This window comes from Hevea brasiliensis, chromosome 7 (assembly GCF_030052815.1).
Source record: "Hevea brasiliensis isolate MT/VB/25A 57/8 chromosome 7, ASM3005281v1, whole genome shotgun sequence".
NCBI lineage: Eukaryota > Viridiplantae > Streptophyta > Magnoliopsida > Malpighiales > Euphorbiaceae > Hevea > Hevea brasiliensis.
Window position 1 is genome coordinate 18,068,454 of NC_079499.1, and position 14,006 is coordinate 18,082,459.

Sequence of the window (14,006 nt, forward strand, 5' to 3'; positions counted from 1 at the left end):
CCTCTTTCATAGCATCACACCGATGAGACAAAGGCCTCATTAATGATTAGGGATAGGAACAGAGTCTAAAGAAGTAATAAAACACCGAGAACAAGAAGACAATTGATTATAAGAAACAAAAGAAGAGATAGGGTAAGTACATGAACGTTTACCTTTACGAAGAGCAATGGGTAAGTCTAGATCAGAATTATGATCAGTATGAGGTACAGGATCGCCCAACGAAGTAGCTGGTGGAGGATCTGAGTCAGGAATCTCCAATCTCCTGGAATAAACATGAACAACGGGAGGTCGAGTAGGTCTAGAGACAGAAGGAACAGGCTGTGGGAGAGGACTAGACATTGGTTGGACAGTATATATTAAGAGATCATCCTCCTCCCCCTGACTCTCATACACAGATGATGGAGGAAAAAATGGAGTGGACTCAAAAAATGTGACATCTGCAGAAACAAGATAACGATTAAGAGTAGGAGAGAAACAACGATACCCTTTTTGGAGCCGGGAGTACCCAAGGAAGACACATTTGAGAGATTTTGGATCCAATTTAGTAACCTGTGGACGAACATCACGCACAAAACAAATACAACCAAAAATACGAGGTTCAATAGGGAATAAAGATTTTGTAGGAAACAAGGTAGTATAAGGAATATCCCCATTAAGGACAGAAGATGGCATACGATTGATCAAAAAACATGCCGTAGAAACTGCATCAGCCCAAAAGTGTTTAGGTACTTTCATCTGAAAAAGAAGAGCACGAGTTACCTCAAGAAGATGACGATTTTTTCTTTCGGCCACGCCATTTTGGGATGGGGTATCCGCACAGGAAGACTGATGAAGAATGCCATTTTGTGTCATATAAGACTGAAATTGTGCTGAAAAATATTCTTTGGCATTATCACTTCTTAATATGCGCACAGAAATATTAAATTGAGTTTTGATTTCATTACAAAAGGCACAAAAGATAGAAAACAACTCAGAACGATTCTTCATTAAATATAACCAGGTAACACGAGAGTAATCATCAACAAAAGTAACAAAATAACGAAATCCAGTTTTAGATGTAATAGAACAAGGACCCCAAACATCAGAATGAACTAACTCAAAAAGGGATGAAGCCCGTTTATTGACTCTAGACACAGAAGGCAAACGATGATGTTTTGCAAACTGACACGACTCACATTCTAGTACTGATAAAGACTGAAATTGAGGACACCGCTTCTTCATGGTAGACAAAGAAGGATGACCCAATCTACAATGAGCTTCAAGAGGTGTTAAGGTACTGGAGCAAACAAGCGACCGCGGTACATGATTTTCCAGAATGTAGAGACCACCTGACTCGCGTCCTCTACCAATAACTGTTTCATCGTAAGATCCTCAAACAAACACCGGTCAGAAAAAGGAAACAGAACAATTTAAGGTACGAGTAAGTTTACTAATGTAAAGTAGATTAAAAGAGAATTTTGGTAGACACAAAATGTAAGACAAAGAAATTGACGAAGTCGGGTTCGCAGCCTGCAACCCATGACACAAGAAGTAGAACCATCACTAAAGTAATAGAGGAAGTGAGATTAGACTAAAAGCGATAGAAGACTAGAATTACTCGTCATGTGATCCGTCGCACTGTAATCAATAACCCATTTGGATGAAGAAGACACAAGGCATGTAGTGGATTTACCTGACTCAGCGATCGCAGTGACAGGGGAACTGGTAGGCTTTAGAGATGCCTGATACTGGGAAAATTGTGCAAAATCCTCTGCAGATACTAAAATAGTTTTCTGAGGAAGATATCAGAGAATTCTCTCACGCCATATTTGCCATCCGTGATCGCTGATTTTTCCTCCGGTTGGACAATTATATTTTGTATGGCTGTGCTCATGGCAATAATAACAAATGACTCCTCTTGAGTCCCGATTAGAACTAGCCTCTCTTACGCTGATTACTTCATTCTGTAATTCCTCCTCTACTTCCTCTTCTATTACCTGTTGTCCATTTGGATTACGGCAAATAAGAGCACTCTTGGCAGTCGTGAAGATTGAGTACTCTCTGTACGAAGGACCCGTGTGAACGTTTCATGCAAAGAGGAAATCTCAGAACTGGAGAGAATCTGAGATTTAGCAGTCTCATACTCTGAAGGAAGGCCTGCAAGAAAACTCATAACAGCTAGTTGCTCCCGTTGGGCCTGCTGAACTTTTACATCAGGACTAAAAGGCAACAATACATTAAGTTCCTCATATACCCGTTTAAAATCCATAAAATAAGCCGTGAGAGACTTATCCTCTTTCTCAGCACCGTAGAATGCCTTACAAACATCATAAATACGGGAGATATTCCCTTTACCAGAATACAGAAAATCTAAGTAATCCATCAATTCCTTAACAAATTCACAGTGATTAATTAAACTAATTACCTCACTATGAATCGAGTTCCGAAGCTGCAAAAACAACCGAGCATCCTCCCTTAGCCAAGTTTGTCGTGTATCATCAGTGGGTGGATCTTTAGTAAGGTGATCATCCTTATCAATGCTACGCAAATAGACCCTAACAGTCTTACTCCACCTGTAATTCGAACCATTAAGTTTGTGTTCCGTGATCTTAGTCATCACCGGAATCATATCAGAAATAACATTCTTATTGTCTGCCATTTGTTGAGACAAAGAAAACTAACCGAAACGCTAATCCAAAGTGCTTATAGCAGCAAAATAACCCAAAATAACAAATCAAGCAAATACCGAAATAGGATCTGAGAGCCAAACCTCAGAAGCCCTTTAATGGTATACTGGATCAGGTAACAGCACACAGTGGTGGAATGATGGGGTTGAAACGGCCGGCTAAGGTCTCTCCTGAGCTGGGTAGTGAGAACAAATAGTCACCCTAGATTGATGACCTGCTCTGATACCATGTAGAAAGAGATGATTCTCATTGATATCAATTAATCTGTACATGGGTATATATATACAATTGATTCCTATAATTGTGTTCTACTAATTAGGAAAAAATCATAAATAAGAAATCCTAAATAGGAATACAGAATACAGAATATACAGAGAAATAATATAGTGATTGACTTTCCATAACATAGTGATTGACTTTCCATAACACCTGTAATTCCTCCTCTACTTCCTCTTCTATTACCCTGTTGTCCATTTGGATTACGGCTAATAAGAGCACTACTGGCAGGCTGTGAAGATTGAGTATTCTCTGTACGAAGGACCCGTGTGAACGTTTCATGCAAAGAGGAAATCTCAGAACTGGAGAGAATCTGAGATTTAGCAGTCTCATACTCTGAAGGAAGGCCTGCAAGAAAACTCATAACAGCCAGTTGCTCCCGTTGGGCCTACTGAACTTTCACATCAGGACTAAAAGGCAACAATATATTAAGTTCCTCATATACCCGTTTAAAATCCATAAAATAAGCCGTGAGAGACTTATCCTCTTTCTCAGCACCGTAGAATGCCTTACAAACATCATAAATACGGGAGATATTCCCTTTACGTAATACGTAAAATCTAAGTAATCCATCAATTCCTTAACAAATTCACAGTGATTAATTAAACTAATTACCTCACTATGAATCGAGTTCCGAAGCTGCAAAAACAACCGAGCATCCTTCCTTAGCCAAGTTTGTCGTGTATCATCAGTGGGTGGATCTTTAGTAAGGTGATCATCCTTATCAATGCTACGCAAATAGACCCTAACAGTCTTACTCCACTCTAGGTAATTCGAACCATTAAGTTTGTGTTCCGTGATCTTAGTCATCACCGAAATCACATCAGAAATAACATTCTTATTGTCTGCCATTTGTTGAGACAAAGAAAACTAACAGAAACGCTAATCCAAAGTGCTTATAGCAGCAAAATAACCAAAAATCATAAATCAAGCAAATACCGAAATAGGATCTGAGAGCCAAACCTCAGAAGTCCTTTAATAGTATACTGGGTCAGGCAACAGCACACAGTGGTGGAATGAGGGGATTGAGGAGACGTCGGCGATGTTGATCAGGGTTGAAACGGTCGGCCGGTCGGCGGCCAAGGTCTCTCCTGAGCTGGGTAGTGAAAACAAATAGTCACCCTAGATTGATGACCTGCTCTGATACCATGTAGAAAGAGATGATTCTCATTGATTTCAATTAATCTGTACATGGGTATATATATATAATTGATTCCTATAATTGTGTTCTACTAATTAGGAAGAAATCCTAAATAAGAAATCCTAAATAGAAATACAGAATACAGAATATACAGAGAAATAATATAGTGATTGACTTTCCATAACAGATGAAATAAAGTGTTAGAAATTATTTTGCTATTTACGAGGTAATTCACTACTTCACAGTGTGATTTTTAAAGTAAATCTCAATGCCCATGTAAGAGCTAGTGCAAGAGTTTATAATTCATATATTGTTGGCTGTTTTCTCTGTCCTCATGGTTGGGATTCCTGTAGAAGCGAGAAGTCCATATATTATCTCTTGTTGGTCTTAAGAAAATGAGCTGGGCCTAATTCACCCCTAAAAGCTAGCTCAAGGGGGAAGGAGTGCTCAAAGCCAAATAAGGGGCACATTAACCCTATCCCAAACCAATGTTGGATCTTAACACACCCCTCTCACGCCCAGGACCGAACACTTGCAGCGTGAAATACTCGTGAGAAGCTCAAATATTGGTTGGGGAGGCTCTGATATCATCTTAAGAAAATGGGCCGGGCCTAACTCCCTCTCAAAAGCTAGTTCAAGGGAGGAGGAATGTCCAAAGCTATATAAGGGGCACATTACTCCTATCCCAAGCCAACGTGGGATCTTAACAGTTGACATCAAAAAGCTTGTGTCTTATTCTGCATCACAGAACTTCTCTGTTCACCCTATATTCATCCTATAAATAATTTTTTTGGGAGCATGGGTGAAGACACTTGATTGAAGACGTTTCACTTGTTGATCGCCTGTGAGAATCTTGATTAAAATCTTGCATGGAGTTCATCAAATGCGAACTAATAATGCTTTTCAGTGAGCTAATGGAATTTCTTTTCCCTAGTGGATTGGTACTTTTTTTTTTTTTTTGTCTTAAGGTTCTACTTCATTGGTATGAGAATGGTAGAACATGTTCCAAGTATCTACAGTTATATTATAGTAAGATATGGAAAATATGGGGGAAAATCTTTTGCTAAATAGCTGTCCTCTCTTGGGAGCTCTGGCTCTGCATACACATTTCTCATGGCTTCCTGAATTTGTAATTGGACGTATCTACTGAGTTTGTAATTTTGAACTATGCTTAAATATTGGCTGCAGGTACTAAATACCCTGGAAGAAATCCAGGAGAGGCATGATGCTGTAAAGGAAATTGAGAAAAAGCTTCTTGACCTGCACCAGGTACACCTGCAGCTAGACCTAGACGTTAACTATCAAATTAAAATTTCTATAGTCTAATGAGTATCATTTGTCAGATTTATCTTGATATGGCTGTTCTTGTCGAGGCCCAAGGAGAGATCTTAGATAACATTGAAAGTCAGGTTTGTTTTGCTACTCATATCCCCTTTGGCTCAAGTATGTGTATGTGTACCTACATGGTCTGTAGCAAGGTTGCATTTTGCTAGGCGTTGTGTGTTAATGGAAATGTTGTTCAGGTTGCAAATGCAGTGAATCATGTCCAGTCAGGGACAACTGCTCTTCAAAATGCAAAGAAACTTCAGAAGAATTCCCGAAAATGGATGTGCATTGCCATTATAATTCTTTTGCTTATAGTAGCTGTTATAGTCATTGGTGTCGTCCAACCTTGGAAGAATAGCAAGGGTGCTTGAGTCTGCTGTTTTCGTTGCTTGACCATCTGTACCTATAACCAATTGAAATTGTTTGTCCTATCCGTGTCTCTCTTTTTCTATTTTCTTTTTATTTTCATAATTCATTTCTTCCTGCTTCTTGGTGATGTTTGGCTGCTTGTTGCAAGCATGATTTTTGTGTGAAAGACCTTGATATATATATACCGATAATGTGAATACTTCCTGGACATGAAATGAAGCATTGTGTTTGCTTTGGTCATTTTCATAATGTGATCTAAGCTGGTGATCCATATAGTTCCAATTTGCTGTTAAGCTTGATTTTTGTGTGAAAGACCTTGACATATATATAAATATATATATACACACACACCCCCATAAAGTGAATACTTTTCGGCAGAAATTGAAGATTTTGTTTGCTTTAGTCATTTTCATAATGTGATCTAAGCTGGTGATCATATAGTTCTGGTTTGCCGTTAACTTTCTTCTTCCCTTGATCTTTCAAACCTAATGTTTCTTTAAGATGCAAAGTTTCTAATAATATATCATTGTTACTTGTAAAATTAGTAACTAGAATTAGTTTGATTCCCTTTTACTACAAAAATGACAATTAAATCTTAATTCCAAACTAGTTAGTGTCAATTATATCCTTTTTTGTCATTCAACTTTATTTGATATTAATTCCGCATTCATATTTAAAAACTGTAAATATTTTGATACTACTTTCCTCCACATCATTTTAGATCTCTCATTTTCCCTTCTCACTCCTTCCACCATTGATTATCACATTTCCATAATGGAGCTTTTAATTTTCTACATAGGACATGATAAAACCATCTTAATTGATATATAGGACATTTCCATCTTAATTTTCTACATGCACTCTTTCCCGAATATGGCTATTTTTAATCTTATCTATTATTATAATATCAGACATCTAACTCAATATCTACATATCTACCACACTCATTTTGTAGATATGTTGTATCTTAGATGCCCAACATTCACTTCCATACAGCATTCTTGCCTTAACCATAATTCCATAGAACTTACCTTTTACTTTATCAAGGATTTTATGATCGCATAACACACTAGTCACACTTATCCATTTCATCCATCTTGTTTTGATCCTATGAGTTACATTCTTTTCTATTACTCCATTCACTTGGATAATTGAACCAAAATATTTGAATTGGTTGCATTTTTTAAATAAAAACTCCATTCAATGAACCTCCCATCCATTCCTTCTAAGAGAGCTACGCTAGAATTTATATATTCCATCTTATTTGTAGTTGATCTAATACTCTTACTTTTAATAGTCTTATAGAACTGCAACTTTTGATTAAGTCACTTATTAGTTTCTTCCATTTAGACAATATTATCTGCAAACAACATGTACTATAGGACATCTTAAATCTGATTTATTAGTTTATATATAACAAGGCAAAGAGGTATGAACTCAAAGCCCTAATATAAACTCACTCTCATGTGGAAGTTACCCTATCTCCTTCCACTGTTATTAAACTTGTAATCGGTCCTTCATGCATGTTTTTAATGACATTTATACATTTGAGATTGACTTTTTTCTTCTCTACTAATCATAAGGAACTTCCCTCGGTTCTCTATCATATGCATTTATCATATGTATTTTCTAGGTCAATGATTGCTATGTGGGGATTACTCTCTCTCTCTCTCTCTCTCTCTCTCTCTCTCTATAAATTTGGTAATCCTTACAGGTTTCAAATTTTAATAATGTTTTCTAAACAGTACGATACAATTTTGAGTTTACAGGTTAAAATTGTATGGTAAAATGATTTTATTTGAATATTTCTCATTTAATTTATGTCTGGAAGTCGTCATTTAAAGTCTTAAGCTATGTTCAAACTTTAAGCACAGGAATTAGTTATTATTTTTAGTGAAGATGTTGAATCGGATGTGCAAGTACTCAACTTGAAAATCAAGTATCTATTAGCTTCCAGGTTTGCTCTAAAAAAAATTATATAAAAAAAAAAAAAAACTTGAACTGTTTAGTCAGACTGATTAAAATGTGAATCAAATCAATCATTAGCTTGTTTTGATCTGATTTATTTTTATTTGTAAATTTTTGTACAAATTGAATTGATAAATTAATCAGTAAGTCTACTTTTTTATAAAAAAAACCAATACAAGTTATCTTTTAAAAAAAATATGTACATCAATAAAATTTATTCTTTAGTTTTTTTTTTTTTCATTTGAATATTGATATTGAGTAATTATCATTACCCGCAACTAATTTCACTACAGTATTATATTTGTTATTTCAAAAATTAATGACTTTTATTTTTATGATATGAATTATGTTAACTTTTTTTTTTTTCAATTGAAAGTTTTAAATAGAAAATTACGTTCTTTTTGTATTGAATTGAAAGTATAGTTCTATCACCTTATGAGTGGACCCTCAATGTTTTAATTTATGCATTATTCCAATGTAATTTTAAATTTAAACTTAAAATTTTGTAAGTCTGAGTCTAATACTATTAAATTAAATTTTATTAATCATTTTAAATAATCTTCAAAGCTATTATTTTTTGATAAATACAAAATGTCCAATACGTTTTGCAGAATCCCTTTTTTTTTTAGTCCACTGATAGCATGTGTGTCACTTTAATTACGGCATTCGTTGTGTCCTAATTTTTTTTAAAAAGAAAAGTATACTTTAGTGCCCTATACTTTAGTTGTTTTAGAGTTAAATATATGTACTTTGTTTTATTGTAATTATAAATAGAAATGTTAGTGCTATTAACACTTTAAGGATAATTTGCTGATTGTGTTAAATGATGCTGACATAGCATATTAAAGTGGCGCTATGTATGATATGATGCTAATATGGCATATTAATGTGGTGCTAAAATGGCATGTTGGCATGGTGTTGACACGATATACTGATGTCATTGCCATGTCAATCATTTTTAATACCATTATTAATTTTGTTATCTAAATACAAAAAGGTATAAGTGCATATCCTGAATGGAAAATAATAATAATAATAAAGTTTAAGCTTTAAATGTTAGAAAGTGTAAAACTTTTGAAAGTGCATGAAAAAAATATAAGGAGAGAGAGATGGTGAGAGAGGAAGACAGAATGAGAGAAAGAGGAAGAAGGAGAGTTGAGGAGAGGCGCATCAAAAAGTAACTATGTCCCTATCTCTCTTGATATCTTTTATTATCTCTCTCTTTATGCCTTACTCCCTATCTCTCTCTACCTTTCTCCCTTTATCTATTCATTTTTGTCTAACTTTCCCGTTTTCTCTTGCAGTACGGTTAATTAAGAGATTAAAAATTAGATAGAGAGAGACTCTCCCATGCCTCTCTCCCTTTTTTTTTTCTCTCACTCTCATGCCTTTTCTTTTCTCCTATTTGTATATCTCTTTCCTAATTTTTCATGTACCTTTTAAATTTTTACGCTTTTAGCATTCAGGGTTTAAACTTTATTTTTAATTTTTTATATTTTATAATTCAGGACATATATTTTCAATCTTTTTACACTTAGTTGACAAAATGAATAATGGTATAAAAATTTCTAACGTCAACGTGTCATGTCAATATCGCATCATACGTGAGCCACATTAGCATGTTATGTCAAACATGATGATAAAGTTAGCAATGCCACACAGTGATATTTAACGTCGTTAGTCCTTTGTCCTTAAAGTGCAAAAGGTAAAAAGTTTCTATCTTCAATTACAACAAAATAAAGTACATGTCCTCAAAGCTAAAAGTGCCAAAGTATGGAGTACTAAAGTCTACATTTCCCTTTTTTTTAATTATATTTCAATAGAATTCAAATAACTGATTTAATACCAGTAAATTAAAAATTAGTGTTTGTCTTTTAATTTTAATACGGGTGCTAAAGTGTATTTTTCTTTTCTTTTTTTAATTATATTTCAATAGAATTCAAATAACTAATTTAATACCATTAAGATAAAAATTAGTGTTCCACTTTTAATTTTCAATCTCCTGTTATGATAAAAAATATAAATTAATTTTTTTTTTCTCTATTAGATGCTTTATTCCAATTTTAAGCTACATTGGGTTTATTGTGAAACTAAAAATATATTGCAATTTTTTATTTAATATATCAAAATTTATTTTTTTTATATTATTACTCTTGTATTTATATAATTTGAATTTATATAACGTTAAAAATATTTTTTCTATTTTGAAAAAGAACTTGAAATGGAAGAAATATTAATTTTTCTTTTTCATTTTATTTTCAAAGTAAACCATATGGATCCTGCTTTTTATTTCTATTTTTATGCTATTAGAGGATTAATTGGATTATCTTTCTTCGCTTCATGTGTTAGCTCTTTCATTATATATGTGTGTAATATATGACGCATTTAATAGATTAATAGATTTGTAAACCTATTTTTGTTGTAGTTTTTATTAACATGCCAACCCAAGCTAACAAAACCTTATTATTGGTCAATAGACTAGGCCCTGGCCCTTGTTAAAAACCTAAATCGAGCATTCCCTTGTACTTCATTTTCTAGGTGAATTTCAAAATGCCTATTAAGATTTTTTTTTATAGCATATTAATGTTGTTTTTGAAATTTTATTTTCTATGAGTTTATACCTATAAGAAAAGGGAAAAAAACATCAAGTGGGTTGTCTTGGATAATTCCCTCTGTAGATACCATATTTTGGTTGATCATCAAATGCATAACTTGCTTAATTAATATACAACTTAGGTTGTAATTCACTTTCAAATACTTTCTCGAGTCGATCTCCCATCTTAGTGTTTTATCCGATCTTTACCAGTTACCTGACCTCAGGTCATTTTCTCTGAACTGGTAATAATCTGAGTTATCTCTAGATAAATAATAAATTTCAAGTCTATTCGATCTCATGTACACTCAAATCAAGTGTTTTCCGATCTCTCCGTCTACCTGTTCGGATTAATCTTTGGACCTTCGGACCATCTGATTTTGTATTTTGTTTTTGATTTCAAATTCCAAATTTCGGGCAGTTTTGTAATCAGATATCTCGCTCGAATTGTTCAAGTATTTAACCAAGTTAATGTTTTATCCGATCACTAAATAAGTGGTCCCGAACTTAACAAATTCAAACTAGGACCCGTTCTCAAATCATTTTTTTAATGTTTCCAAGTTTTAATCGATTTTCGATCACAAGGCTTTTCAATCTCATATTCGCGAGTAATATTCTCCGATCTCTTTAAGGAGTTATGTTTTATGATCGATAACCGATCCTAGGTTCTGTGTTTGATCTTATCCAATCAATTGGGAGTTGATTCAGTACTCATCCATACTTAGTTTGATATTTTCCGATCTCATCAAGAATTGATCACAAAAACTTTAAAATTCATTTCAAGAAATAAAAATATACAAGTCATTCAGCAGGAGGGTCTTCCCTGGCCTACTCTTCAGGTACATTTTCAATGTTTTCTCCCTCCTCTCTCTCTCTTACTCCTCTTCACTCTCGGCCTCAACTCTAGAGGCAAGCTTCTCCTGCCAGGTGAAGTCTTCTTCAGAGTAGCGCTTCACCAGCTCTGCTAAGAGATCGCTGTGGGCATTCACATAAGCGCCGGCCTTTTTCACCAGAGCTTCTTTCTCTTGGCCTTGATCTCTTTAGAAAATTGAGCCAGATCGACAGCTCTGCAGGCCCAAGTGTCTTCAAGTTCCCGCTCCAGCTGAGTTGTCCTTTCCTCATAAGACCTCACTTGGCCCTCTAAGTCAGTGATCCGATCATTGGCAGCCGAGATTTGAGTATTTGCAGCTGCCGCATGTCACACCTTACCCCTCTGAAAGGCATAATATGGTACGGTAGTATACTTAATGAATTACCAAACTTCGCTTACCGATAATCCATTAAATACACTACAAGGGATTTTAAAACAATTTTATCTCTTTTTGAAGGTGGCGAGCACTTTTAATAGATATTAAAAACTTTTAATTGGAGTTTAAATGTTAGGTAAAAATTTTAACCATTTTTATTTTTCCGCAAATTTTATAGAAATTTCGGCAAAGTGCCGTCTGTAATTGAGAAAAACTAAAAATTTTAACCTGTAAGAAGCACTTCCAAATTGAATTTCAATTACTATCCTCAACCTCCAATATACCAACACAACTCAAATTTTCGTAATTTACAATATTTCAGAACAATTAAATCAACTCATCACATTGCATTTAAAATATTTACTTTACATCCATAAGTTTAATTTATAATATAACTCCAAAAATATACTATTATACTTTACTGTACAACTGCTCAAGACCAATTATAAAGCATACATACAGTCATATACATCAAAATAAATATGTACAAAAGGGTATAATTCAATACCCGACAAAAATCCAAAAGTGAAGTACTTTCAGTCCTTAGCAGCCTACTCGGCTGCTTTACCAGTCTCTCTACCTGCGATAGCAACGAAAAGCCATCACTGAGTACAATTACATAACAAAATACTAATTTATACATATATTAAATCATGATTAGTCCAAATATAGTACTAGAATTGATAAACAGATGCACAACACAATTTAAAATTTTAATTAAAGGAATTTTCACTTCATAAGCCATAAAATAATTTTTATAAAATCACACAGTCATATCATGCCATCAATATATTTTTCATCTCAATAGCCAAAGGCTCATGAGGAATACCAAGGCTAGCTAGTTCAAATCTATGGGTACCCATTCAAATTTCTTCCTCTACTAGCACACACCTCAACACTTCAGCCAGAGAGAGAATACAAAATTAATTCCTCCCACTAGTCAGGCTAGTGAGGCATTCAAATATTTGGTCATCACACTATGGTTTCAAACTATTTAAACAGTTTTCTAAACATTCATATGTCAATAATTCACATATAGTTTATTTTCTCAACATTTTGAGTCAATAACACATTTTTCTTTTCAATCCAATTTTTCAGTACAAATAAAGTCACAATTTAATGATTACAATTCATTCAAAACAATTTGCAAAAGAAAATTTACAGAAAGTTTCTATGTTGTGCATAAACCTCGTACGAGTAGCCTCTCAGCCTTGACTCAATGTTTCCTTCCCTTTCTCAGTAGCATTTTCAACTGAACACACAATTTACAGTGTTTCAGTATTATAACTTATAATAAATCCAATAAATAAATTCATGTCTACTAAATTCTAGCCCTAATATGCTTAAATTAACATTCTTTGAAATTTGCATTTTGGGGTTACTATTTATGGTACTATTCAAGTCAAAATGTTGACTTTCTCATGCTTAATAGGTATGTGAATTCCAATTACACCCACATACCACATTTTGAGTGTCAAATTTATTGGTCTTGGTTGCCATTTCAATTTCTAAGTCTCCTAAGCAAAATTTCAAATTTTTCAGTTTTGATCTCCTATTTTGTACTATTCTCTTGGTCTAGTTACTGTAGAAATTTGGCTAAGTGTCCTATATCAAAGTTGTTCCTTATTGTCTTATCTTTAATTCCCTTTTTGAATTACTCCATTTGGAGTTTTGTAGCCCAAGTTATGGTTATTTTTCTAAGGCTGGCCGGATTGATTTTTAACCTAGAATTATGGGTAACTTTTAGGTCTAGCAGTTTTAAGATACCAAATTTGGTTGGCAATTTCACTTGGTTATGGGCAGAATTTGGGCTATTGTTCTTCATGAAAGTTGTAGTTCATTTGGTCATTTTGGTACAGTGGTAGTGCACATTACCCGGATTTGACCTAATTATTCACTACCTTAATGTCATTTTCTAGGCATAGTTTTTGAATGAAAATTGTGTCTTTATGTGTCTAATTTCATTTTCAATTGGCTTCACACCAGTTGGGTTGTCAGAATTTCAGTTTTGGTCCCTGAAAAGGACCTAAGTCAAACTACCAGATTGGGACCCCTAATCAATCCGAATTGTATTTTGTTTCCACTCATTTCAACACATCACAATTGATCCCAATTGATCATTTTTAACCTCAATTAGGGTCAATTGCATCAATTGACCATTTCCTTCAATTTTTCCTCTAATTTCAAGAACTCAAGAACTCTAATTGTGTAATTCATGCAACTAATGAAATTAAAGTGCATAATCTTAATCTACATACTTCATTACACTTCTATATCACTTTAACTGCATCTAACTCAACCAATTTTAACTTCCCTAAATGCTGGCTGAATTCCACTATTATTCCCCGATGATTATTTTGTTTATATTTATGTTAATTCCAAGTTAATTTAACTAGAAACAAAAGCATTAAACTAGAAAT

At 34.0% G+C, this 14,006-nt stretch overlaps 1 protein-coding gene across 3 annotated transcripts in view; it reads left to right on the plus strand.

Moving 5' to 3' along the window:
- Positions 1-14,006, plus strand: part of LOC110632164 (syntaxin-132) — a 34,828-nt gene that overhangs the window by 11,479 nt on the left and 9,343 nt on the right. For 2 of the 3 annotated variants that reach the window (XM_021780285.2, XM_058150041.1), the window contains exons 11-13: positions 5,272-5,352; positions 5,427-5,492; positions 5,607-6,018. In XM_021780285.2, coding sequence (XP_021635977.1) covers positions 5,272-5,352; positions 5,427-5,492; positions 5,607-5,780 — 321 coding nt within the window. In that variant the 3' untranslated portion in view covers positions 5,781-6,018. Of the gene's footprint in view, positions 1-5,271; positions 5,353-5,426; positions 5,493-5,606; positions 6,019-14,006 lie in introns of those variants that run through there. The other variant, XM_021780286.2, reaches the window with a different exon arrangement.